Source organism: Pongo pygmaeus, chromosome 18 (genome assembly GCF_028885625.2).
Source record: "Pongo pygmaeus isolate AG05252 chromosome 18, NHGRI_mPonPyg2-v2.0_pri, whole genome shotgun sequence".
Lineage (NCBI taxonomy): Eukaryota > Metazoa > Chordata > Mammalia > Primates > Hominidae > Pongo > Pongo pygmaeus.
The window spans coordinates 64,997,501-65,023,269 of NC_072391.2; the positions used below are offsets into that span (position 1 = coordinate 64,997,501).

General features: G+C 61.6%; 5 protein-coding genes across 12 annotated transcripts; 3 read left to right on the forward strand and 2 right to left on the reverse strand.

The window, feature by feature from the left end:
- The first annotated feature begins 1,754 nt into the window (after window positions 1–1,754).
- On the forward strand, window positions 1,755–14,312 carry CARMIL2 (capping protein regulator and myosin 1 linker 2). The gene is given in 39 exon segments (XM_054453957.2): window positions 1,755–2,011; window positions 2,255–2,346; window positions 2,439–2,492; window positions 2,733–2,795; window positions 2,901–3,025; window positions 3,141–3,232; window positions 3,430–3,500; window positions 3,616–3,689; window positions 3,832–3,907; window positions 3,993–4,081; window positions 4,202–4,296; window positions 4,374–4,460; window positions 4,540–4,652; window positions 4,746–4,836; window positions 4,839–5,007; window positions 5,091–5,195; window positions 5,378–5,447; window positions 5,600–5,681; window positions 5,783–5,879; window positions 5,961–6,018; window positions 6,156–6,328; window positions 6,515–6,677; window positions 6,758–6,859; window positions 7,896–8,024; window positions 8,110–8,223; window positions 8,394–8,554; window positions 8,630–8,717; window positions 8,904–9,047; window positions 9,180–9,246; window positions 9,766–10,001; window positions 10,892–10,992; window positions 11,075–11,435; window positions 11,519–11,641; window positions 12,774–12,810; window positions 12,971–13,042; window positions 13,167–13,388; window positions 13,544–13,624; window positions 13,982–14,059; window positions 14,149–14,312. Coding segments are annotated over 39 exon segments (4,308 nt in total). The 5' UTR covers window positions 1,755–1,971; the 3' UTR covers window positions 14,262–14,312.
- On the reverse strand, window positions 14,272–17,502 carry ACD (ACD shelterin complex subunit and telomerase recruitment factor). The gene is made up of 12 exons (XM_054453958.2): window positions 16,864–17,502; window positions 16,645–16,787; window positions 16,444–16,537; window positions 16,280–16,356; window positions 16,118–16,162; window positions 15,972–16,006; window positions 15,671–15,822; window positions 15,463–15,559; window positions 15,298–15,384; window positions 14,729–15,105; window positions 14,505–14,596; window positions 14,272–14,427 (listed from the first exon to the last, which is right to left on the reverse strand). The coding sequence occupies exons 1-12, from the start codon at window positions 16,960–16,962 to the stop codon at window positions 14,349–14,351; spliced, it is 1,377 nt and encodes a 458-aa protein (XP_054309933.2). The 5' UTR covers window positions 16,963–17,502; the 3' UTR covers window positions 14,272–14,348.
- A 177-nt stretch (window positions 17,503–17,679) lies between these two features.
- On the forward strand, window positions 17,680–19,517 carry PARD6A (par-6 family cell polarity regulator alpha). Of its 4 annotated transcripts, none has more exons than XM_054453960.2 (3): window positions 17,680–17,842; window positions 18,198–18,453; window positions 18,636–19,517. In XM_054453960.2, the coding sequence occupies exons 1-3, from the start codon at window positions 17,780–17,782 to the stop codon at window positions 19,388–19,390; spliced, it is 1,074 nt and encodes a 357-aa protein (XP_054309935.1). In that variant the 5' UTR covers window positions 17,680–17,779; the 3' UTR covers window positions 19,391–19,517. The 4 variants fall into 4 exon arrangements, with proteins under 4 accessions (XP_054309935.1, XP_054309938.1, XP_054309936.1 ...); XM_054453963.2 differs by having other exon boundaries at window positions 18,198–18,420; XM_054453961.2 differs by having other exon boundaries at window positions 17,681–17,842; window positions 18,639–19,517.
- Window positions 19,518–19,687: 170 nt separating this feature from the next.
- On the reverse strand, window positions 19,688–23,274 carry ENKD1 (enkurin domain containing 1). Of its 2 annotated transcripts, XM_054453965.2 has the most exons (7): window positions 23,143–23,274; window positions 22,856–23,050; window positions 21,770–21,942; window positions 20,681–20,806; window positions 20,400–20,563; window positions 20,163–20,299; window positions 19,688–20,064 (listed from the first exon to the last, which is right to left on the reverse strand). In XM_054453965.2, exons 1-7 carry the CDS (start codon window positions 23,225–23,227, stop codon window positions 19,904–19,906), a joined length of 1,041 nt encoding a protein of 346 aa, XP_054309940.2. In that variant the 5' UTR covers window positions 23,228–23,274; the 3' UTR covers window positions 19,688–19,903. The 2 variants fall into 2 exon arrangements, with proteins under 2 accessions (XP_054309940.2, XP_054309941.2); XM_054453966.2 differs by lacking the exon at window positions 20,681–20,806.
- On the forward strand, window positions 23,197–25,545 carry C18H16orf86 (chromosome 18 C16orf86 homolog). Of its 4 annotated transcripts, none has more exons than XM_054453969.2 (5): window positions 23,605–23,857; window positions 24,083–24,312; window positions 24,665–24,885; window positions 24,960–25,157; window positions 25,382–25,545. In XM_054453969.2, exons 1-5 carry the CDS (start codon window positions 23,756–23,758, stop codon window positions 25,429–25,431), a joined length of 801 nt encoding a protein of 266 aa, XP_054309944.2. In that variant the 5' UTR covers window positions 23,605–23,755; the 3' UTR covers window positions 25,432–25,545. The 4 variants fall into 4 exon arrangements, with proteins under 4 accessions (XP_054309943.2, XP_054309944.2, XP_054309945.2 ...); XM_054453970.2 differs by having other exon boundaries at window positions 24,987–25,157; XM_054453968.2 differs by having other exon boundaries at window positions 23,197–23,857; window positions 24,987–25,545.
- The last annotated feature ends 224 nt before the right edge of the window (window positions 25,546–25,769 follow it).

The following is a 25,769-nucleotide window of genomic DNA, read 5'->3' on the forward strand; positions in this document are numbered from 1 at the left end:
TTAATCCAAATTATGTCTCTTCGTGGCCAGGCATGGTGTCTCACGCCTATAATCCCAGCACTTTGGGAGGCCAAGGTGGGCGGATCGCCTGAGGTCAGGAGTTGGAGACCAGCCTGACAAACATGATGAAACCCCATTTATACCAAAAACATAAAAATTCGCTGGGTGTGGTGGCACATGCCTGTAATCCCAGCTACTTGGGAGGCTGAGGCAGAAGAATTGCTTGAACCCCGGAGGCAGAGGTTGCAGTGAACCAAGATCGCCCCACTGCACTCCAGCCTGGGCAACAAGAGCGAAGTTCTAAAATAATAATAATAATAATATAATAATAATAATAACAATAATAATTAGCCCGGGCATGGTGGTAGGCGCCTGTAATCCCAGCTACTCAGGAGACTGAGGCAGGAGAATTGCTGGAAACTGGGAGACAGAGGCTGCAGTGAGCCAAGATTGTGCCACTGCACTCCAGCCTGGACCACAGAGCAAGACTCTATCTCAAAACAAAGCAACCAACCAACCAAGTATGTCTCTTCAATCGGGAAGGCAGCAGGAACTCTCTGTGCTGCATCTTCTCCAGCTGACTCCTCCTCAACACCGTTAGCTGTCATTTCACCTCCACCTTGCTGAGCTATGGGCAGAGTAGACTGCTGTTCCTTACCGCTTAAGTGGAGTTTAGATTGTAATAGAAGGAAAAAAATGCAGTCTCTTCCTGTGAACCTTCCAGAATCTAGGTCCTGGTCTTTGAGAGGGCAAGAGGCTTACCAGGCCCCACCCCATGACTGTCTGACCCCTCTCAGCCCTGGAGACACTAGCTTATTTCTCTCTCTCTGGCTGTCCCCTCCCAAACTCTCTCCAGCCTGGGGAGAAGGCAGACACAGGAAGACCCCCATGTACCTGGACGAGTCACTCAGGCCCTCTATGAAGTGCTTGGGGTTCAGGGCTCACCTTAGCCCCAGGCTTCCTCCCGAAGGCTCCGGGTACACCCTCACCTTCGGCCCTGACCCCACCTCTGCGGCAAGGAAGGGCGTCTGGACCCATCAGGCTGTTTTTTTTTTTTTTTTTTTTTTTTTAAGACAGGACCTGGCTTTGTCACCCAGGCTGGAGTACAGTGGTGCGATCTCTGCTCACTGCACTGCAACCTCTGCCTCCCAAGCTCAAGTGATCCTCCCACCTTAGTCTCCCAAGTAGGCTAGGATTACAAACACATGCCATCACGCCGTCTAATTTTTTAAATTATTTTGCAGAGACAGGGTCTCTCTATGTTGCCCAGCTTGGTCTCGAACTCTTTGGCTCAAGCGTTCCTCCCTCCTCGGCCTTCCAAAGTGCTGGGATTACAGGCGTGAGCCACCGCGCCTGGCCCCATCTGGCATTTTTTCCCACCCATTCAAAATCTCCTGGATCCCTAACAGGGTCACGGACTCCAGGTTCAGAGCAACGGGCAGGACCCCCGGTGTTGGCAGAATTCGGGCGCTCCTTGCTGAACAGTCCCCCTTCTGCCAAGCGCCTCGTCCACCTCCGCAGCCTGGGCTTTGGAGGGGACCAGCCCGGGTGGGCCGCGGGGATCCCCAGGCAGGCAGCGTCCCCTGGTGTTCGCGGCAGGGACTGCGGGGCGGGGTGGGAGCAGGGGTCAAGGACCCGCTGGAGGTCCGCCACACGCGCGACCCTCCCGGCCACGCCACTACCCACCCCGACGTCTACCCTGGCGGAGAAGCTCCTGGGCGACGGGGCGGGCGGGCAGGTGGGACTCGGCCCCCCTCCCACAACCCCACTCCCGGGCGAGCTCTCGGGCTGCGAGGCCGGGGCGGGGAGGGGCCTGGCCGGGGGCGGCCTGGCAGGAAGCGGCGCGCACCTTCCGCCGCCGGGGGAGCAGGTGGCTGCCGTGCGGGTCTGGGCCCCAGGCTTCCTGTGTGCGCGCTCGTCCGCTGCTGTTTCCCGCCGGAGCTCATTGGGCCTCCCCGGCCCGCCCGGCCCATGGCCCAGACCCCCGACGGCATCTCCTGTGAGCTGCGAGGTAAGCGCTGGCCCTTCCCGCCTTCTTGGCCGGGAGGAAGTAGTGCAGCCCCAAAATCAGAGGCCCACCCAGCGCCCCAGAGGGCCTGGTCAGAGGTCCTCTCTGCTCCCCAGGAGGGCGGGCGCCCCAGATCCTCTCCCCTCCTTCCTCGCTGGCCGCAGATAAGCCCCAGGGCCCCAGCCTGTGGGCACCAGTAGCTTCTGTGCAAGGACTGAAGTCACCCAGCAGGCTGCCCTTCCACAGGCGAGATCACCAGGTTCCTGTGGCCCAAAGAGGTGGAGCTGCTGCTGAAAACCTGGCTACCCGGGGATGGTGCTGTGCAAAACCATGTCCTGGTATGGGGCAGGGGACAGAGCCGGGGAGGCGGCTGTGGCCCCACAGAAAGAGCCTCTTGCTCTGCCCAGGGTATCAGACTGTCTTTCCGCAGGCACTGCTACGATGGAGAGCCTACCTGCTGCACACCACCTGCCTCCCGCTGAGGGTGAGTCCCAGGGCCTGGCCACACCCCCGCCCTCCAGCAGCTACCTTGGCAAGGGGCTGCATCTGCAGAGTGGTCCTTCTTGGCCTTGTGGGCCCTGACTTTGCACCAGCACTCGGCTCTGGGCAGCCGACAGGAGTGGAGTCCAGGCAGATCTGGCTCTGCCCCAGGCTGCCCAAAGGACTGGACTTCCATGAGGGCGGGGCTGGGGGCTTGGTCCCAGCTGATCTAGGCCCTTTCTAGGTGGACTGCACGTTCAGCTACCTGGAGGTTCAGGCCATGGCGCTGCAGGAGACACCCCCTCAGGTGAGACACCTGGTACCCCACCTGGGCCTGCAGCCTGGTCTTCATGCTACCACCATCACCTGCGTCCATGCGTGGAGCTGAGGCCCAGTAGTCCCCCTTCCCTAGGTCACCTTTGAGCTGGAGTCCCTGCGTGAGCTGGTCCTGGAGTTTCCTGGTGTGGCCGCCCTGGAACAGCTGGCCCAGCACGTGGCTGCAGCCATCAAGAAGGTCTTCCCTCGCTCGACCCTTGGGTGAGGCCTGGCAAATTCGAGGGGCTGGCAGGGGAGGAGGGAGTGCATGAGAAGGGCTGCTTCCCATCCCAGAGGCTGGAAGTCCCTTGCCCCCGTCTCCTTAACCCCCTACCAGGAAGCTATTCCGGAGGCCCACACCTGCCTCCATGCTGGCTCGGCTGGAGAGAAGCAGCCCCTCGGAGTCCACTGACCCCTGCAGCCCCTGTGGTAAGGGTGAAGGCAGAGCCACAGGCCTTCCAGCCTGCCCCACCTCTGCCTCCCCAGACCTGCAAGCTGGGGGGGGCCCAAACTGAACAGAGCCATTCAGGTCCCAGCCACCATCTAGTCTGTGGGTCTGGTCTTCGTCCGTCGCTTGACGTTTTGTCTCTCTCCTTTCCCACATCGCACCCCTATCCCCTCCCCAGGTGGCTTCTTGGAGACATACGAGGCTCTGTGTGATTACAATGGCTTCCCTTTCCGAGAGGAGATTCAGTGGGTGAGGGCAGGGCCCTTTTGGAGGGCTCTGGAGACATCTGGTCCCCCATGTGTGCTGAGCCCCTCCCTGCCCCTTGTGGCCCCAAGCGAATTGTAAACATCTCCTTCTCACCCAGGACGTGGACACCATTTACCATCACCAGGGCTGCCGCCATTTCAGCCTGGGAGACTTCAGCCACCTCGGCAGTCGGTGTGTGGCCTGCCAGGATGGGAGAGGAGGAAGATCCCAGGGCCCATATCCCTGGGCCTCAGCTTCTCCACGGAGGGGCTGCTGGGCCGAGGACCTGGCTGAAGGGCCCTGAGCTCTGCCTCTCTTCCCACCCTCCCACCAGGGACCTGGCCTTGAGTGTGGCTGCCCTGTCCTACAACCTGTGGTTCCGGTGCCTCTCCTGTGTGGACATGAAGCTGGTGAGGGGGTGCGGGGTAAGGGCAGGGAGGGGCCAAGAATGTGGGCCAGGGTGCAGCCCGTGAGCCGCCGCCCTCTGCTTCTCAGAGCCTTGAGGTCTCAGAACAGATTCTGCACATGATAAGTCAGTCATCACACCTGGAGGAGCTGGTGCTGGAGACCTGCGGCCTGAGAGGGTGAGGGGGACAGGGCAGGGCTTGGAGAGGAAAGTCTGGGGGCTTGGGACTGGGGGCTAGTGGCCTGGGAGGGGTTGGCAAACCAGGGGCAGAATCTCATGCCTGGGGTCTGGTCCCCAGAGACTTTGTCCGACGACTGGCCCAGGCGCTGGCGGGACACTCAAGCTCTGGGCTGCGGGAGCTCAGCTTGGCAGGGAACCTGCTGGATGACCGAGGTATGGCTGAGCCTGGGGACCGCAGGGATGGGCAGCAGGAGGAGGTGAGACCCACGTGGCTGTTCCCACCCCCCAAGGCATGGCTGCACTCAGCAGACACCTCGAGCGTTGTCCAGGAGCCCTGAGGAGACTCAGCCTCGCCCAGACAGGGTTGACACCGCGAGGTAGGCTGGATGAGGGAGGGGGTGAGGGGAGGGGGGTGGGGGTCTGTCCAACTGCTGAGTGACCCCGCCCCACCACCAGGAATGAGGGCTCTGGGCCGGGCACTGGCCACCAATACCGCCTTCGACTCTGCCCTGACCCACCTGGACCTTTCTGGGAATCCTGGGGCGCTGGGGGCCTCAGAGGACAGTGGGGTGAGTGGCTGTCTTCAGGGTGGGAGCTTGGGGTTGCTCGGAAGCCCTGGGTAGGCGATCCCCGACTCCATCGCACCGCTGTCCTCCCGCCAGGGCCTCTATAGCTTCCTGAGCCGTCCTAACGTGCTGTCGTTCCTGAATCTCGCAGGCACCGACACCGCCCTGGACACTGTGAGGGGGTGCTCCGTGGGGGATGGATGACCGGCAGGGCGGACTGGAGGGCGGGACGGGGAGGGCTCGGTCCCCCCGCGGGTGTAGCCAACAGCCTCCCCCCGCAGCTCTTCGCAGCGCTATCCCGAGGCTGCTGCACCAGCCTTACCCACCTCGACGCTTCGAGGAACGTCTTCTCCCGCACGTAAGGGGGACCTGTCGGGGCCGGGGGAGGCTGCTGGAAGCCGCCTCCTTGCGCCCCCAGGCCCACCTTCCCACTTCCCCCAGGAAGTCCCGTGCCGCGCCGGCCGCGCTGCAGCTTTTCCTCAGCCGCGCGCGGACGCTGCGGCACCTGGGCCTGGCGGGCTGCAAGCTGCCGCCCGACGCGCTCAGGTCAGTGTCGGACCCCGGCCACGCCCCCGCGGGCGCTCCCACCCCGCCCTGGCCTTCGCCCCTCCCCGCTCCTGCTTCTGTCGCTCCCACAACCTCCCTCAGATCCTGGCCCTGCCTCCTTCGTTCGCACCCTGGAGCCCCCTGTCCCAGCTCCCGCCACCCCCTGTAACGTCCCCTCCCAGAGCCCTTTTGGATGGCCTCGCGCTCAACACGCACCTCCGCGACCTGCACCTGGACCTCAGCGCTTGCGAGGTGAGCGCCGGCCCCCAGAAGAGACCACACATTGGGAGTGGCGCTGGGAGGCGGGAGGGCAGGGCCGTGGGCTGCCTGCCCCTCCCCACTCGCGGCCTAAGTGGGTCCCACTTCCCACCTCCCACCTCCCATCTCCCACCTCCCACCTCCAGCTGCGCTCGGCCGGCGCCCAGGTGATACAAGACTTAGTGTGCGACGCAGGCGCTGTGAGCTCCCTGGATCTGGCGGATAACGGTGAGGCTGCACGAGAGCCCATCCTCGCATCATCCACTCGATTCCCAATCCCCACCCTACCCTTGCAACTTCGCCGCGTGCGTGACCCGAGTCACCCCCAGGCTTCGGCTCTGACATGGTGACTCTGGTGCTGGCCATCGGGAGAAGCCGGTCCCTGAGACATGTGGCGCTTGGAAGGAACTTCAACGTCCGGTGCAAGTGAGCCCCCACCCTACTCCTGGGCCTCCCAGACAACACCCCACCACCCCTGTCCCCCACAACTGCGGCCCCTGCCCACAGGGAGACCCTGGACGACGTCCTGCACCGGATTGTCCAGCTCATGCAGGACGATGATTGTGTGAGTTCACGGGACCTTGCAGGGTCCTCGGGCAATTAGACCCCTTTGGTCCTCCTTTCTCTTGTTCCCTCAGACCCTGTGACCTGCCCTCACTGACCCCCTGACTCCAGCCATCAATGGCTTTCTCTTAACCCCAGCCTCTTCAGTCTCTGTCGGTGGCTGAGTCTCGGCTGAAGCTGGGCGCTAGCGTCCTACTCCGGGCCCTAGCCACCAATCCTAACCTGACCGCGCTGGATATCAGCGGCAACGCCATGGGGGACGCGGGCGCCAAGTTGCTGGCCAAGGCGCTGCGGGTCAACTCGAGGCTCCGGTGGGCGGGGTCAGAGGGGTGGGACCAGAGGGCAGGGGGCGCGGTGGAGAGGAGGGCACTGGGCTAAGGGGCGGGACTGAATGAGGCGGAGCAAATGGAGCAGGCTGACGAGGCGAATGGACGAGGCCGAGGGTTGGGTGGGGCGTTGTGAAGCTCCGTCCCCGACTGAAGCCAGGCCCGGCCCAGGTCTGTGGTCTGGGACCGGAACCACACATCTGCTCTGGGTCTGCTGGACGTGGCGCAGGCGCTGGAGCAGAACCACAGCCTGAAGGCCATGCCTCTGCCACTGAACGATGTGGCCCAGGCGCAGCGCAGCCGCCCGGAACTGACAGCACGTGCGGTCCATCAGGTGGGCGTCCCCCTCTTCCCCTGCCCTTCTCTGCACCGTAGCTCCGTCCCTTGGCATTTCTCAATACCCCTTTCCCCTAGATCCAAGCCTGTCTCTTGAGGAACAACCGCGCAGACCCTGCCTCTTCTGACCACACGACCCGCCTTCAGCCACTCGGTCTGGTCTCAGACCCCTCAGAGCAGGTCAGTGTCCCCTCCCCAACCACAAGAGGTAGGGCATGAGGAGACCTGTGGCATCTGGGAGCCTCCATGAGTCAGAGGGTCTGACTTCCCTGGGGCCAGGGTGCCTGAGCCCTGCTGTCCCAGACAAAGTCCCTCTCCTTGATCTGGAGGCGGCTAAACACCCCTTAAATAGCTCTCCAAATAACACCCTTGGCTGCCTAATGTTAAGCCTGTAAACAGGCTGTCCTGTTAGAGAGGAATTTTTATGTCCTCCCTCAATTTTCCCCCAATTGTAGCCCCATCTCTGACCTCATATATACATGGCTCCCCTCCTCTCTCCATTGTGTGCCCAAACCCAGCCACTCCCTCACTGTCTTCATCTCCCTCCACTACCTTATCTGTTGGAGATGTTTCTATCTCTCCATTCCCAAATACCTCTTCTTTCCTAAGCTTCAGAGCCCAAAGGTCTTAATCCAGACATCCTGCCGGGCTTCATGCTCTGCACTTCTCCAAGTGATGTCATCGTCTCTCACAAACCCTGTTGTCTACCCTGGAGCCCAATCCCACTGGTGCCCACAGCCACCCAGTGCTGTGGATAGAGGTTGGGGCATCCTTCCAGGTCTCTCCTGGTCACACTGGAGCCCTCATAGGCCTCCTTCGTCCTGCCTCTAGACCAACCTTCAAACATGCCACTCCTTACCCCCACACCAATTATCCCTTGCTCCTCCTGGTCCCTCCTCCAGGGCTACACACTCCCTTTTCCACCCCTCTCCCAGTCTATCCTCTGTGTGGACAGACTGAGCTTCTAAAACACAGACATGATTTACAACTCCTTTCCTTCCTATTCTGGGCACTTAGGAAGTATATATAAAATCCTTAAAATGAACCAAAGCAACAGATAGTTCCTTTCCTCCTTGAACAGATAGGGTTCCAAAGTGGCTGGTCTAAGGGTGTCAGTTTCAGGACCTCCCTCTGTTAAAGAGCCTGGGAGGAAGGCAGGCAGAATCTGGGAGACTGGGAGGGGGCTAGGCTGAGACTGATCCCCATTTTGCCCCAGGAAGTGAATGAATTGTGTCAGTCGGTGCAGGAGCATGTAGAGCTGCTGGGCTGTGGGGCTGGGCCCCAGGGTGAAGCCGCTGTGCACCAGGCCGAGGATGCCATCCAAAATGCCAACTTCTCTCTCAGCGTGAGCACTCCCCCTCCTGCTACAAGGACCCTTCCCCTCTTAGTCAGGTGTCAGCTTGCAACTGCTTTTCCTCTTTGGCCCTCAGATTCTCCCCATTCTATATGAAGCTGGAAGCTCCCCAAGCCATCACTGGCAGCTTGGGCAGAAGCTGGAGGGCCTTCTGGGACAGGTGGGCGAGGTCTGCCGCCAGGACATCCAGGTAAGAGGGTACTCCTGCCCCAGCCCCACCTCCGTTTGCAGGTTTGACTCCCGTCCTTTAGTTTTAACTGTGATATCCCCTGACTCAATATTCTGTTGGAGTTGGAGCCTCAAGCCAGCAGCCTGGTGTCTGGCCACATCCTCACCATGCTCTGACTGACCTTTGTCCAGGACTTCACTCAGGCCACACTGGACACAGCAAGGAGCCTCTGCCCACAGATGCTGCAGGGATCCAGCTGGAGGGAGCAGCTAGAGGGGGTCCTGGCAGGCTCGAGGGGCCTCCCGGAGCTGCTCCCAGAGCAGCTGCTGCAAGATGCCTTCACTAGGCTCAGGTAGGCTGGATGCGGCTGGGCTGGGCAAGGCTGAGCAAAGCCAGCCCATTAACCCCTGTCCTCTCCTGCCCTTAGGGACATGCGGCTATCAATCACGGGGACCTTGGCAGAGAGCATTGTGGCTCAGGCTTTGGCAGGCCTGAGTGCAGCCCGGGATCGGCTGGTGAGGGGGAGATGTGCACACACTTTCGTGCAAACACACACATGCAATGACTTGGCCATCTCCCTTGCAGGGGCTCTGTAATGTCTTCTGGGGTCATGTAGCCCAGGGCTATTTCAGGGTCCCCTTAGCATCAATGGGATCATGGCTGAGGCCCTACCTGCCATCTTTGGCTGCTTGGTATTGCAGGTGGAGAGTCTGGCTCAGCAGGCAACAGTGACAATGCCCCCTGCCCTACCAGCACCAGATGGAGGTGAGCCCAGCCTCCTTGAGCCTGGGGAATTGGAAGGTCTTTTCTTCCCCGAGGAGAAGGAAGAGGAGGAGGAGGAGAAGGTAAGTGGTTTTAGAACACGGGGCATGGCACTCCCAGTCTTCCCATCTTGCTGTGGAGTGTGGAAGGTGAAAGGCAGCTCTTTTGGGTTGGTGCTATCCTACCCCAGGCTGAGTTTGTGCCCTCCCCACCAGGATGACAGTCCTCCACAGAAACGGCCTGAGCTCAGCCACGGTCTTCACCTGGTCCCCTTCATTCACAGTAAGTCAGGGCCTTGGGGAAGGGAGTTTACGTGGGTGGGCTGAAGCTCCATTAGACTTGGGGACCTGGATGAACTCATTCAGCCTTGTCTGGGTACCCACTAGCCCTTGACCGGGCCAGGCCGGGCCCCTGTGCACCCTGCAAAGCTGGGGTCTGCTGTAGTCAGCCCGGGGCGGGACCTGGGCGAACCTGGGACAGGACACCGGCTCGGCTCGCCTCCCCGCGCCCCTTTCCCTACCCCAGGGACGCGCATGCTTGGCGGCGGCGCGGAGCCGCGCGCGCTCGGGGCCGCGCTCAGCACCACGGACAGCGGCGGCGGCGGGGGAGGGGCGGAGGGGCGGAGGGGCGGAGGGGCGGAGGGGCGGAGGGGCGGGGGGGCGGGGGGGCGGAGGGGCGGGGGGACGGGCGGCGTAGCCCGGCCCCTCCCCGCGCCCTGGGCGGGTCCCCCGCCGCCCTAGCGCCTCCGCCGCCACCTCCCCGGGCTTGGCGCTCGGTGCTCTTCTGGTGCTGTCCCCTCAGGTGCTGCTGAGGAAACGGAGCCGGAGCCCGAGCTGGCGGCTCCGGGAGAAGATGCGGAGCCGCAGGCGGGGCCGTCCGCGCGCGGCTCTCCGAGCCCTGCCGCCCCCGGGCCCCCGGCCGGCCCGCTGCCCCGCATGGACCTGCCACCGGCGGGGCAGCCCCTGCGCCATCCGACCCGGGCCCGGCCGCGGCCGCGCCGCCAGCACCACCACCGCCCGCCGCCGGGGGGCCCCCAGGTGAGCACCCTTCCCCCACTCCGGAGCGCGTGGAATTGGGGATCACGGGTGGCCCGGCTGCTCCTCATGGGTGGTAGCGGTCAAGGAGAGGGTGTGGTAGGGGCCCAAGGCCACCTGGTCGTGCGGCCGCGGTCACATCCTGGCTTCTTCCTGGCCACCCCCCACCCCAGGCCATGCCTGTGCGGGACCATGGGTGTGCGGGTTCCGTTCGGGGTGTGCCTGGGTGTGGGACTCCGCCTCGGGGCGGCCCGCGGCCTCCGTGGCTGCGCGAGAGAGGGTGTCCGTCCTTCCTCCCTCCCCCGGGGCTGCTGAGAGATGCCGGGCAGCCGGGTAGCTGGGCCGCGGGGCCAAGCCTGCGTCTGCTGCGTGTCCGGCGGCGGCGCGTGTGGGGAGATGCGTGTGTGGGCTGCAAGCCCGCGGGGGCAGCGGGCACTGGCGGAGGGCGGGGAGGAGCCAGCTTGAGGCCCCCCAGAGGGTCTGACGCAGCAGCCGGCGCCACTGAGCCGGCAGCAGGCCGGGTGGAGTGGGGGTTGGGTGGGGGACACTGCAGGGAACTGTTCGGAGCAGAGCTGGTGGCAAGTGGGAACGGGTGACCCCGGGGACACGTGAGGGCTGGGTTTGCTGGTGACCGGGTGGCTCGGGCATGTAGGATACTCTGTGGGACAAGGACAGGTGTGGACTGGGTGTGCAGGAGCCAGCAGCGAGTGAGGAGTGTGTGAAATCTGGCGTCTCTGTCCAGCAGCAGGACAGTAGGAGGCTGGTATCAGCAGCCCCTAGGGTCACCTCAGTCTGGAATCCTGGAGTTATTCAGTCCAGGCTGCCGGCCAGGGGAGGGGGTAGAAGCCAGAGTTGCACTCAGCCCTGACCCCTGACCCCATGATGCCCCCCAGGTACCCCCGGCCTTGCCGCAGGAAGGGAATGGGCTCAGTGCCCGCGTGGACGAGGGCGTGGAGGAATTCTTCTCCAAAAGGCTGATCCAGCAGGATCGCCTGTGAGTGAGGGGCATCTGCTGGGGGTGGGAGAGGGTGGGATGCCTGATGGGCTTTCTCACTCACTGCTGGGTGTGCCCACAGCTGGGCCCCCGAGGAGGACCCGGCCACTGAGGGGGGCGCCACTCCTGTCCCCCGTACACTCCGAAAGAAGCTGGGCACCCTCTTTGCCTTCAAGAAGCCTCGTTCAACGCGGGGTCCACGGCCTGATCTAGAGACCAGCCCTGGGGCAGCTCCCCGAACCCGAAAAACTACATTTGGCGACCTACTGCGGCCACCAACCCGTCCCAGCCGTGGTGAGGAGCCGGGTGGGGCTGAGGGGGACACCAGCAGCCCTGACCCTGCCCGCAGGAGCCGACCTCGCTACACAAGAGATAGCAAGGCCTACTCGATGATACTGCTGCCTGCCGAGGAGGAGGCAACGCTGGGTGCCAGACCCGACAAGGTGAGGCTTGCTGATGGGGGGGTGAAGGCGCTTCTGGGACCCAGGGCATGGACTGTCTCCAACTTGAGCATCTCTGTCCCTAGCGGCGGCCCCTGGAGCGGGGAGAAACAGAGCTGGCTCCATCCTTTGAACAGCGGGTACAAGTAATGCTGCAGAGGATAGGCGTCAGCCGAGGCAGCGGGGGTGCTGAAGGCAAGAGGAAGCAAGTGAGTTGAGGGGACCTGAGCATGGAGAGGGCAGGTGGCATGCTGTGGGTGACATATGTGACCAAGATGGAGGAGACTCATGACAGATAGGTCTAATTGTCAGTTCTACTCCATCCTCCTCAAAATGGTTACAGATTGGACCTTTCTTCCCTCTTGGCTTTGACCCAGGCACAGGCCACCAGCATCTCCTCTTTGGACCTGAGAAAGTCTTTTCTCTGCAGGTCTAATAGAAATCTGAGGCCTGGGCCGGGCGCCATGGCTCACGCCTGTAATCCTGACACTTTGGGAGGCTGAGGCAGGTGGATTACCTGAGGTCAGGAGTTAAGAGACCAACCTGGCCAACATGGTGAAACCCTGTCTCTACTAAAAATACAAAAATTAGCCGGGTGTGGTGGTGGGCACCTGTAGTCCCAGCTACTTGGGAGAGTGAGGCACGAGAATTGCTTGAACCTGGGAGACAGGTTGCTGTGAGCCTAGATCGCGCCACTGCACACTAGCCTGGACAACAAGAGTGAGACTCATCTCAAAAAAAGAAAAAGAAAAAGAAAAAAATCTGACCTTGTCACCTGTACTTGAAATAGCAAGTCCTCCAGGGGTTTCCTCTCAAGACATTGTTCAGACTCCACAACCTGCTTCAGGGCCCTGTGGGGTCTTGGCCCTGGCCACCTTAAAACCTCACTGCTTTCCTCCCCTGGGTGCAAATCGGAGCCTCCACACACGTCCCTGGGTGGTCTGGATGTCCTCCCTGCCTCACTTCCAGTCTCTAATTGTGGGTTACGCCAGGTCCCTCCTCAGCCATCCCTGCAGTGCCCATGGTTCTTCCCTGACTCTCCTCTGTGGCCACCCTCCTAATGTCTCTCTCATCAGAGTCCCAAAGAACCCCAGCTCTCCATACCATCCATTCAATATCTTAAAAAACAAAAAACAAAAACAAACAAAAAACATGAAGTTGGCCTGAATTTAAAAACATTCAAGTGTGCCGAGAGTTCTAAGAGGGCTGTACTGGGTTTGCCATGTTCTTGTCCAGCCCATGGTGGGCATTCAGTGGCAGGATTATAAGAACAAGAACAAACAAAAGGCTAGGGTGTGGGGAGGGGGCAGGGCTGGAATCTGATTGCCCTGTTTCCTGCAGAGCAAAGACGGCGAGATCAAGAAAGCTGGCTCAGATGGTAAGTGGGACCCTGGGGTGTGGCAGTACATTTGCCAGGAGGTGTCATTACAAACAGCCCCCAAGGCACTTGCTCTCCTTGGGGAGGAAGGGGAGAGGCCAGGTTTTTCTTCCCCTCACCTCCAAGGTCTGGTACCTGAGTCCCCAGCTCTGCCTTGCAGGTGACATTATGGATAGTTCCACGGAGGCCCCTCCCATCTCGATCAAGTCCCGCACCCACTCTGTGTCTGCTGGTGAGTGAGGGCCACTGTGTGTGTTGGTAGGGGGAGCAGGGACAGGCAGAAGTTGGGTCAGACCGTTGTTCAGACCTATCTCCAAGGCATGACCAGGTCTTGGCTGACACCCTTCTCCCCGCAGACCCCTCCTGCAGACCTGGCCCAGGGAGCCAGGGGCCCGAGTCTGCCACCTGGAAGACACTGGGGCAGCAGTTGAATGCGGAGCTCAGGAGCCGTGGTTGGGGCCAACAGGATGGTCCAGGCCCTCCCTCCCCTGGTCAAAGCCCAAGTCCCTGCAGAACCAGCCCCTCCCCAGACAGCCTGGGCCTCCCAGAGGACCCTTGCTTGGGCCCCAGGAATGAAGGTAGGCAGGCACCTGATTCCCTCCCCCAATCCTGGCCTTGGGGCTGGAGGAGTTCCTGCTGGGAACTCAGCTCCTCTAAGGACCCTGAGGGTGGGAGACAAGGGCTGGAGTTGGGGCAGCTGTTGGAATACCCCTGATTCCCTGGCCTCCCTCAGATGGCCAGCTGAGGCTGAGGCCTCTCTCGGCAGGGCGGCGAGCAGTGTCTGTGCATGAGGACCAGCTCCAGGCCCCTGCTGGTGAGGGGAGACACCTCCACGTGTGCTTGAATGCAGGAGATGTGGGAGGGTGGGCTTCTGGGGCTCCCTTCATGGCTTTGGTCCTTGGAGGGAGCCACCAGTGTGTGAGGGCTCAAGAAATCAGGGAGCCAGAAGACCAGGTGCAAGGGTTTGACAACAAGCCCTTCCAACTAGCACTGGCTCCACTTCCCGAAGAGCAGCCTCTGCCAGGGGTGAGGACGCAGGGATGGGGGATGCTCTGAAGGCAGCAGTGTGTGTGAGTGCATGCTTACGTGCACTGGAGGTGGAAGAGAGGGGCAGGGGATGGACAGACCCCAAGCCTTAGCAACCCACCCCAAGCCTTTCTGTGTCCCTTAGAACGGCCCCTGCGGCTGCAGCGCTCCCCCGTCCTCAAACGCAGGCCAAAACTCGAGGCACCTCCATCCCCAAGCCTAGGTAAGAGAGGGTCCAGGCCAGCTGGGAGGGTGGCGGGACTGCTTAGCCCAGCCCTGACCCTTCCTCTCTCTCCCTCCCTCCCCTCACAGGATCTGGCCTTGGAACCGAGCCTCTGCCCCCACAGCCCACAGAGCCCTCCAGCCCTGAGCGGAGCCCACCCTCCCCAGCCACAGACCAAAGAGGCGGCGGCCCCAATCCCTGATCCTCTCCTCTCCTGCCGCATGAGATTATTTTATTAAAAAACTCAAAGGAAGCAGAGTGTGGAGCAGTATCTGTCCTGCGTGACGTCTCACGTCGGAGTTGGCTGAGACTCTGGCTGTGGATCCATCAGAAAGTGCAAGGCCCAGGCCATGAGCTGGGGAGGAAGCCTGGAAAGAAACCACTGCTGCAGGTCAATGGAGCCTGGGACTAGTGACCAAGAGTGGGGGCAGACCCAGGCACTCACCTGGCAGCTTGGACCCGAGCACAGAGGGACGTGCAGGGTGGCTCATACTCATACTGGAAGGCAGAACCATCACGATGCCTCTTTGGGGGTTCCTGAAAGGGGTATGGTGTCTGGGGAAGAGCTAACAAGGACCCCAACCCCATCCAAGGCTACCCTTGCTCCCTCCCAGCTCTACCTCAGGCCTTCCTTGTTCTACCCTCCAGCTGCAGAGGGGCTGTGCTCACCCAGACAGAGCAGGGCTCCTGGGCTCCCTCGGTAGCTCCGGTCCTGGGAAAAGGCGGCCGATTCTTGCAGGGCAACCCTACAAACTCCTTGAACTCCAGGCTAGGTTTCTGGGGCCTGGTCACAAGAGTCTGGTGTGGACTGGGGACATGGCTACGGGGTGAGAGACTGGGAGTGCAGCTCTGGAGTGGGGAGCTGGGGGTACGGCTGGCGTGTGGGGACCTGGGGGTCAGGGGGGCAGGGGCTGAGCAGATGGCTGGTGGGGGCTGGGAGCTGCTCCTCTGCCCTGGGTCTGGAGCAGCCAAGGACAGGGCAGGCAGAAGGCTGATGCTGGTACCACTTTCCTCAGATGACATGTGGCCGGGTAAGGCCGGGGTTCCTGAGGAGGAGGGGACTTATTGTAGGCACAGCCCTCTCCGCTCAGGGCAGCTGAGTGGCCTGCGAGCTCAGACAGGACTGCAGGGACCGTGTTCATCCCCCACCCGCCGTGCACCTTTCACAGCATCCTGTGCAGCCCGGGAACCTGACTGACAGACGGCAGTGAGTGCCTGTGACCTGTGCGTCACCTCACCTGAGGAACTGGGTGAGGAAGGAGGAGAGGCTATGAGGGTCAGAGATAGGTCCTGCAGAGCCGGGTCTGGTGGGGGCAGCTCAGGGCCTGGGGGGTTCAGGAAGTCTTATCAGCACTGTGGACCTGGGCCCCAGGTATCCCCCCAACCTCTCCAGTCCCCCTTACCCTGTGTCCTCTGACAGGGGCCTAGAGAGCTCAGAATTAGCTGGTCATTCTCAGAGATGCACAGCATTGAGCTGGGGACAGTGTACACAGCTTCTCCCTGTGGGACATGAACTCTGTAGGACAGGCCCGTTTACTCTCATGTCCTGTGGGACATGACCCTTGCCCAACTCCTCACCCTGACATCTCCCAAGAAAATCCCCAGACCGACCGTGGCCTTGCATCGTGAGGCAGCCCAGTGGGTGACGGGGGGTGCTGTACAAGGGCCCTCCAGTGTCAGGCAGCTTTCAGCCAGGCACACGAGTGCCCCCTGATGCTCCTGGTCCTCCCGCATTTCATCCAGAAGCTGGGACAGTGATAGGCCTGGGGACAGGGGACCACAGGATGAGTCAAGGCTTAAAGGGGAGGAGCCGGAGGGTGAGGGGGAAGAGAGATTATTGAGGAAGCGGAAGGTTAATGCTGAAGAGGTCACTGCACAGGGTGTTAGGATCACTGGTCAAGCCCTACAGTACCTGCGTTGGACGAGGTGGACTCTGAAAGGTGCTCCCTACAGGAAGAGAGTGGCCAGGACTCAGGAACCACGCTGAGGCCTGTCTACCTAGATACACCATCCCCTCACCAAACCACACGTGGCCCCCGAGCCAAACCCCAGACTCACTCAAGGCAGTCATAGAGCTTTTTCTGAACATCCAAGTCTTGGTTGCTAAGAAAAAGAGAAGGGTAGTTAATGGGGGCCCAAGCCCTCCTACCCCAAAAGCGTCTGCCAGCGCCGGCCAGGCTGGGGTGGGGAGAGCTGCTGGAGGGCGGAGGCATCACTTACCAACCAGGCACCCGTAGCCGGGGCTGCTCCGTGGGCAGCAGGCTGAAGCGGTCCACCTGGAGGTAGAACTCTGCGGGCTGGAGGAGTTCGGCGGGAAGGGGAGGTCTCAGGAATCGTCACGAAGTCATGCCCGGTAACCCGCCCAAAGCAGTCTCACCACTCACCGCGCCGCCCTCAGCGACCTGGACATGGACCCCGCAGTCCTGCAGCAGCAGCAGCCGGCCCTCTGTCCCGCGGAAGCCGAACTCCTTCTCCTCCCTGCGGCGAGCAGGACCCTCACTGCCGGGCCCACCGGAACACAAAGCCCGCCCACCTCGCGCTCTCCTGCCGGACTCCGACCTCCGGAGCCGCGCGGGGCCTCTCACCAGTCCGAAGTGTCCAGGGCCTCCCGCGTCACCAGGCATCGGACACTGTGGGTCCCGTCAGACACAAGCAGCGTGGCCCCGACGTCGGACGTATCAGGGGCGTGAGATGGGCCCGCGGCCGCGGCCTCGGCCTCCTGTAGTACCTGACGGCGGCGAGCGGCGTCAATCCCACCACCCCGGGCCTCCGCCTCGGTCTCCGGGCCCTGAGTTGGGGCTCACCTCGAGCAGCTGCCCGGCTCGTGGACTGGAGAGTGTCTCTGACCCCAGAATCAGCTCCCGAATCCAGGGCCGTAGGACCAGCCTCCCCGAACCTGCCATCCCCACGGCTGCACCTAGCGGAGGCAACGGGCCGGGGTTTCCCGCGGGCGCCTGGGCCCCGCCTTTCCTCGGAAGAGGAAGCTCATTCGGCTGGGCGGGGCCGGAGGAGGAGGCCCCGCCCACGTACACCCCGCGCCTGCGCACGAGCGCGTCCTGCTCGGGAGACTGTGTGCAGACTCCTGCTGGTCCACCTCGCTGGTCCACGGGATGCTGGCCGGTTTACTCTCATCGCGGCGCCACTCTGACAGCGGCCCGGCATTTGGGCCGTTCGTCAAGGTTCCTGTGACCGGTAGGGAACAGAACAAGGGCTGGTCCGGTCCCTGGAGAGGGTTCCAGGGCCGGAGGCTGCAGCCGAGTGCCGTCCGAGCGAGTTGACTCGAAACCATTTCAGCACCGTGTGACCCCCGAGCGGTTCAGCACATATTTATTATGACTCAGTCTCCTCATCTACACAATGCACGGTCTTGTAAGGCCAGTGGAAATAACAGCACACACACAGCGCTCAATAAATGGTACTTCCTTCGCCCTCCCCTCGGATTGGCCGAGCCCTCCTCCCCAGACTCCGGGGGCGCCCGGACCTCAACGTGATGACGCAAGAGCGGAGGACGGCTCCTCGCCACCCACGGCTCCGTTTCCTAGGAAACGTGGACTCCGCGTTCCACTCTGCGTCGCTGCCCTCTTGACGTCACGCTCCGGATGGGAAGGCGGGGCGTGTGCTACCGCCAGGGGCGGGGCGGCGCGGGCGGGCCGGCCGGACTGTGCACCTGCGCCTCGGCGGGCCGCCTGGGGCACCGTCCCCGGCCCGCCCGGCCCCGCCATGGCCCGGCCGCAGAGGACTCCGGCGCGCAGTCCCGATAGCATCGTCGAGGTGAAGAGCAAAGTAAGGGCTCCTCCGGCCTCGGCCCTAGGCGCTCCCAATTCCCTCTTTCTCCCCTTCCCAGCTCCTTGGTCCCCGCCACCTCTTCCCTCTATCCTCCAAGTCCCATTCTGCTTTTCTGCTCGCCTTCTCCCTTCCATCTTCCTTCCTCCACTGCTGGTCTCCAGATCTGTCTGTGGCCTGAGTGCCTGGAGGGCGGTAAGAAGACCTTGGACAGCGTCCCTGGTACTGGAGCTGAGGTCTGGGCTTAAGGTTGCCGCTTTTGCGGCAGCCGTATCTTTCCCATCCCTGCCAGCCTGCGGTGAGAAAGGGGCGCAGGCTGTCCTGACTTCTCCTCTCCCCCAACCCCGACTTCCAGTTTGACGCCGAGTTCCGACGCTTCGCGCTGCCCCGCGCTTCGGTGAGCGGCTTCCAGGAGTTCTCGCGGTTGCTGCGGGCGGTGCACCAGATCCCGGGCCTGGACGTGCTACTTGGCTATACGGATGCTCACGGCGACCTGCTGCCCCTCACCAACGACGACAGCCTGCACCGAGCCCTGGCCAGCGGGCCCCCGCCACTGCGCCTACTGGTGCAGAAGCGGGGTGAGGAGGGGTACAGTGGGCAGCCTCTGTGGGGTAAGGTGTCTGTGGGGCAGGTCTACAAGGGTTAGTCCATGCCCAGGGTACCCAAGCGTCACCCTCTGCAGTCCCTGCCCTTGGCTTGACCTCCAAGTGGTAGGAAATAGCTACAGTGCACCCTGTAAAGAGCCCAAGTCAGGGAGCAGGTCTCTGATCTCAACATCCCCCCTCTTCTGCAGCAGAAGCTGACTCCAGCGGCCTGGCTTTTGCCTCCAACTCTCTGCAGCGGCGCAAGAAAGGGCTCCTGCTGCGGCCAGTGGCACCCCTGCGCACCCGGCCACCCTTGCTAATCAGCCTGCCCCAAGATTTCCGCCAGGTTTCCTCAGTCATAGACGTGGACCTACTGCCTGAGACCCACCGACGGGTGCGGCTGCACAAGCATGGTTCAGACCGCCCCCTGGGCTTCTACATCCGAGATGGCATGAGCATGCGTGTGGCTCCCCAGGGCCTGGAGCGGGTTCCAGGAATCTTCATCTCCCGCCTGGTACGTGGGGGTCTGGCTGAGAGTACAGGGCTGCTGGCAGTCAGTGATGAGATCCTCGAGGTCAATGGCATTGAAGTAGCTGGGAAGACCTTGGACCAAGTGACGGACATGATGGTTGCCAACAGCCATAACCTCATTGTCACTGTCAAGCCCGCCAACCAGCGCAATAACGTGGTGCGAGGGGCATCTGGGCGTTTGACAGGTCCTCCCTCTGCAGGGCCTGGGCCTGCTGAGCCTGATAGTGACGATGACAGCAGTGACCTGGTCATTGAGAACCGCCAGCCTCCCAGTTCCAATGGGCTGTCTCAGGGGCCCCCGTGCTGGGACCTGCACCCTGGCTGCCGACGTCCTGGTACCCGCAGCTCTCTGCCCTCCCTGGATGAGCAGGATCAGGCCAGTTCTGGCTGGGGGAGTCGCATTCGAGGAGATGGTAGTGGCTTCAGCCTCTGACAGTCAGGATGCAGCCGCATGCCACTCCACACTGCTGGGACATGGCAGGGACTTCACAGTGGGGGTTTTTAGCTGGCTCACAGGGCTCCCTCAGCCTGGGGAACATTAAAGGTTTTCTACAAATACAGTCATGGTCCTTCTGTGTCCCAGTCCCAGCCTCCTCTCTGGTCCCACCAGCTTGCCTTCTGCTCTGGACTAAGGCAGGAGTGACAATGGGGAGAACTTTCTGCAATCAAGCAGCAGGAGGGCCACCAGGCTTGGCATTTTTAGGGTAAGAAAAGCTCTTATGGAAACAAATCTTGTGTACAAAATGTTTAATTGTGACAAAGCGGTTAAAAGGCTGGGGTGGCCCTTCTGCAGCCACTGGTAGCTGGGAAGAGTGCTCTAGGGACACTGGCCACCCCCCTGCTCCTATCTTCAGACCTCTGCTCTGGGATTGGGTCCAACCCTGTCCTTTGCAGCCATGTGGTGATCCTTAGCATGGACCTCCTTGCCACTGTCCCCCAGAGGGGCTCAGGCGTCCATCTTCACGAAGACTTTGGGCCGAGAAAAGATCTTGATGGCCTCCTCTACTTGCACCAGCTTCCGGTCCAGCTCAGCACGGTGGCTCTGGGCTCTCAGTGAGTCTGCCCCAGCAGGCAGCAGTACCAGCTCACGCAGCAGCTGGCTCTGGCCTACAGGGGGCCCGGGAACAGTGAGAACAGTGAGTGTTGGGCAGGGGTGCCTGGTCCCCAGTGGGGTCCCCCTCCAGCCTCTCTCCCCAGGTACTCACTCTGGAGCAGCTTGGTCAGTGTTTCCAGCCGCTGGTTCTCAGGCATGCGCGTGTGGCCCGGGGGCATGGCAGGGTCTGGCTGGCTCTGCTTGCGGGCCTCGGCCTCCCGCCGCCACAGGTTCCTGCGCTCCAACAAGCTGTGGGTACACAGGATCAGGGTTGATGACCCCAGGGCAGAGGTTGGTTCCCACCCTCCACAGGTGTCCCTCACCCTGAGTGTTGGGCAGTGAGACCTACTAATGCGGCACATGGCCCTTCTGCGTGGCATTGTAGTGCTCCTGGGCCTGCCGCTGCTGCTCTAGCACTTGTGCCAGGACCTGCAGTGAGCGGGAATGCCTCCGGGGGGCTCTCTTGGCAGCTCGTGCATTGTGACGAATGAAGTCCACCCCCAGGCCTGGCTCCTGCAGGACACAGCAAGTGTGGGTGGGGGCAGACAGCATTATGTTGTGTCCCTGAACCTCCCCACACACACCAGGAGCCCTGCCCAACCACCATCCAGCCCCCAAACATCCTCTCACCTTAGCTTCGGGACCTGGTGGGATTGGCTGGGGACTAGGTACACGGGGTGGGGGGAGGCCAGGGCCGCAGCGGGAGTGCGCCCGCAGGAAGTGGGCAGACTCTGTCCCAAAGGCAGGGCCAGGCTCCTGGAGGGCAGGGCGCAGCAGAGAGAGCAGGCAGGCTGAGGTCTGGGGCTCAAGCCGCAAGACCCTGGCCATCTTGGCCCTTCTGACCTTTGCATCCATGTCCCTCGGGCCCTCTTCCCTCTTCAAGGGACACTTGTCCTCATCAGCACACAAATGTGTGAGTATGTCAGATTTCTAAGAAAACAACAAACCATCTCTCCTTCCACCTCAGTACTGGCCCAGCTACCACTCTCTTTCCTCCTTCGTAGTCAAGCTTCCTGGCTGTAGCCCTGCAAGGCTCCTAATGGCTGGCCTCCAAGTCCTCAAATCCAGGCGGTCAATTCCTTGGTCTCGTTGTCCTCAACCTGATCGTCAATAACTCCTAGGTATCACTCCTGAGATCCAGGCCTGAATTTCCATCTGCTTCCTGGACACACTCCCACCCCCTGGGAACCCCACAGATGCTTCAGCCACGACACATTTGTGTGACCTTGCCTTTCCTCTCACTCCTGCTCCTCCTGCTGAGTCCCTGGATTTAAGGATGGTGCTGCTCTCTACCCGAGACAGAGCCCCCCACCATACCCCTACCCTTCCCACTGTCCTCAGAAATAAGGGCTGAAAAGTGGCTTTTGTGGCCCCTGATGTGGGTCCAGCTGACTTCTTGGCCTAACTTGAAGCCCTTCTTTCCTCACAGTGAACTGTACCTAGCATCTCCACTGCTGCGTGCCCCGTGGTCTGTGAGGTTCCATCTTTTGGGAATGTTCTCTTCTGCTGTCCCCTTGACTAATTGCTACTTGCCCCTCAGGATCAGCCCTGCCATCACTACTTCTGAGAAGCCCCCCAGCCTCGCCCTGCAGCAGAGCCAGGGTCTCTTAGTCCTCTGTTACCTCTGTGACTTCCCTCCCTCCCCAGAACTCAGCTCAGGGTACAGTTGCCTGTTGGCCAACACAATGGATAATGCTTCTGGCTCCCTGAAGCAGGTACCTGGAGCTGGGCCTTGACCCGGGACTCCACCTTGTCGTACTTTGGCGAGCGCCACAGAGCTTTCAGGGGCCTGGGCTGGCCTTGCTCCCGGCTGCGCTCCTGTTCTCTGAAGCGCTTCTGAATCTCCCTGATCCGCCTCAGGTTCTCCTTCTCATGGTCTTTAGGGTCCTTCCCTGGAGAAAAGATGCCACCAGGCTCTGTCCTACATAGGGCCCACACAATCCAACTTCCACTAGTTCACACACAGGCCTGCCCCCTGCCTCCTACAGAAAGAGCTCCCTGACCTCTTCAACTACCTTAGACCCTACACACACTCTCCCTCATCACCGTGTTCCCTTTCTCATGTAGTAAGTATTTCAGGATGATTTTCTCCATTATTATTATTATTATTATTTGAGACAGGGTCTCACTCTGTCACCCAGGCTGGAGTACAGTGGCATGATCATAGCTCACTGCAGCCTCAACCTCCCCAGTTCAAGTGATCCTCCCACCTCAGCCTGCCGAGTAGTTGGGATTACAGACACACTCCACCATGCCAGGCTAATTTTTGTATTTTTTGTAGAGATGGGGTTTCACCATGTTGGCCAGGCTGGTCTTCAACTCCTGGGCTCAAGTGATCTGCCCGCCTGGGCCTCCCAAAGTGCTGGGATTCCAGGAGTAAGCCACTGCGCCCAGGTGATTTTCTCCATTATTATAGCGAAGTACACCACTGAAGTACACCATAGGTCATCTCATATATGACATTCATCTCTTGTTCTTTGTCTCCCATCTTGACTCAGCGATGGCTCATGCTTATCTTCAACCCTGTGTTCTAGCATCTATATGGCCTGGCACACAGTAGGCACTCAACAAACAAATTTAATGGGTAATAAATGCCTAAAGCAGAGCTAGGGCTTCGTGAGAACTACCTCATTCAGTTCACCTCCTTCAAGAAGGTAGCACATTTCTCCCTCTTTTATAGTTGGGGAAACTGAGACTCAAGAGACGCAAAGCATGGGCCCAGGTCAGGGTGGAAAGAGCAGCTGCTTTTGATCTCTTTCCACCCCGCACTGCCTCTCTGCCCCTTCTTCCATTCCTGGGACTTACTCTTGAGAGAGGCCCCAGGACCTAGGGAGATCCCCTCGAGTTGCAAGAGCACGTCCCCGACGCCGCGCTGGCCGCGCTCCAGGATCTCTCTGGCACCGGGACCGATGCAGGGGCCACGGGGAGCAGTGGTGTCCAGGGCCCGGTCCGAGGTCAGCAAGTCCAGCTTCAGCGCGTTTCCCTCGAGGCGCCCTTGAGCTGTGGGGCGGAGCCGGGCGGAGTCCGGGGCTCAGAGGTGGAGCCGGGGCCGACCCCTGAGCCTCGCACCACCGCCGAGCCCCCAGACTCACCCGAGGCCGGACGCCGGTAGTAGTCAGGGCAGAGCGTCGGGTCTGGGGGGATGGGCCCCGAGATGCGGGACGGGCCCTCGCACATGCCGCCGGCGCCGCCCAGCAACGGTGCCCCGAGTCCTGCAGGGCTGTTTACCTCCCTCCCCGGGCCCCCTTCCCCAACCCCGGGCCTCCTCCCTCGCCCGGGACCCTGACCCTGGCGTGCCCGCCACTCTCGGGCCCCTGCAGGTCCCCGCCCGGGCCCCAGCCTCGCTCGCCGCCTCCGCGACCTCTGCTCCCAGCCCACTTCTCGGTCCCGCTCGCGGCCTCTCCCCTGCGGCACTCGGGCAGGGGCTCACTCGAGAGGTTTTGCCGCCAGCCGCTGCCACCCGACGGGACTTCTTGTTGCCGGGCAACCGTGGCTTCCGTCCCCGGGGTCAGGGCCCACTGACCCCGGCGCAAAGCGTCCTGGGGCTTGTAGTTTCGGCCGAGGGTGGGCTCCGCGGTCGCCGGTTTCTCTTCCCAGCTCTGCCCTCGCTTGCTGGCCGGTTTCCGGGGTCAGCGCGGGGCCACCATCCAGCTCCTTGGGGCCCGCCCCAAGCAGCTGTCGAGGACGCACTCAGCCTGCGCAGCCATGGCCTCGGCAGGGGCGGAGAGGCGGCCGGGGGTCCAGGAGGCGACGGTCGTGGGGCAGGGACAGCTCACGGAGGAGCCCGGCAGCGCTCAGACCTCCGAGGTGACCGTCAGGCTGTTTAACCTTCAAACACGGGGCCGCAGCGCTCTGAGAGGTGGAACTCTGAGCGCCCCGACCCGCTAACTGCCAGGCTGGGCCCTCCAGGCGGGGAGGGGCACAGGCTGGTGTCCTTATTCCCGTTTCGGTGTCTAATGTTAGGTGTTCAGTGACGGATCCCTATGTCCTTTGCCCGGCCATGGTGACCGATGGCCTGTGTGTCATCTCTAGTGTCCAGTGGCGGGAGACCAGTTCCTGGTGGCAGCCCATGAGGCCGGTGGAACCCAGAGTGAAGACCAGCGCCCAGCAGGCGCAGCTTCGGAGACGGAGCTCCAGGAGGAAGGACCCAAGCTGGGGGAGGAGAGGCCCAAGCCGCATGCCGGGGCGCTGGAGGAGAGAGGCCCCAGGCCCGTGGTCTCCATTGTGAGACCCCGTCATGGTCCAAAGAGAAAGCCTGTCAAGTGAGGGGGCTCTCGGGGGGAAGGAGCTGCAGCCCCGGGGTTGGGGGCACACACCACAATAGGATTCCTAAATCCTGCACTCCTGCTGGGAGGATTCTCGTCCCCAGCCACTACCATCACTCTCCTCTCCCGTTCCTCGAGCCCCCGTGTAGGGAGCAGCAGGAGAGTGGGAGCTTCAGGGTTTGTAGGGGACTGGGCTCACTGGCCTCTAAGCCTCTTGGGCCTGGAGCCTCATTGACCAGGAATGGGACAGGCATCGAGCCCTGGGGCTGTGGCAGGCTGGGCTATTCCCTGGGCCAGGGAATGGGAGCCAGGGCTGGAGCCTGGCTCAAGTCTCTTGTCCCTGGCTCAGGTCCCTCAGCCTCCTGGGCCTTCGTGCCCATCTTAAGGCTGAAGCTGAACTGCCACCCAGGCTGCCGCTGCAGGAGGAGGAGCCAGAGGGCAGCCGGAGTGAGCCCTCACCATCTGCCAAACAGCACAAAAAAGCCAAGAAGCGCAAGAGTCTGGGGGCTCCCGTGCTCCACGCTGTGGCCAGCACGGTGTCTGCACCCTTAGAGACATTGGGGCTGGAGCGTGAGTGGCAGTCCCTGGGCTGTTCCTTCTCCCCCTGCCTGTGGGGCCCGACATGGCACAACCTGGCGCTCTAGCCTCTGCCCTGCCCTGGGTCTTTGCAGGAAAGGCCCAGCGCCTGCGGCCCCTGTACCAGTACATCAACTATTGCAACCCTGAGCTGAACCAGGCAGGGGAGGGGGACAGGGAGGCTGAGGTGGAGGCAGAGGCAGAGCTGGCCCCGGTTCCTGAGGAGGCAGGTGTGGAGCAACTGCAGGCCTTGCTGCCCTTGGCAGGTGAGCTGGGCCCAGGCCTCACTTTGCCCTGTCCCAGTCCACTAGTGACCCCCACCCATGCTCTGGCTCCCCTCGGAGAGGAGGCTGGAGAGGAGCCTGGGGGCTTGTCCAGCTTGGGGGTGAGTGACCACCACAAGGCCGAGGTGGATAAGTCAACCCAGGTGGACATCGACAAGATGCTGAGTGTCTGCACTGCTCCGCTTGTCCCCCCGCTCTCTCCTCAGTACAAGTGACTGTCCCGCCTCACTGGTGGCTCCCCTTCTTCCACGCCTGAATTTGGCTTCAGGCTTCCTGTGGGCCTAGGCCCTCTGGTGGCGGGGACAAATCTGGCACCTGCTCCCACTTGGGACTTTGGTCTTGCTGAAAATAAATATTTTTCTTTTTCAAAGACTTTGTGATTCCCCAGATAGGTTGCCTAAAATGAGAAAGAGGATAGAGGACTCAACAGTGCAGGGTTTGAGGCCTGAATGGTCATCTGCATCACCTGAGACTTTGACAATGACAGATTCCTTTGTGCCACCCCATGCCTCACTGAATCGAGGTGGACCTGGTGCTGTGTGTTTAGGTGAATCTGAGGGTCAGGCAGCTAACTGGGTGATGAAGAGGGAAGTG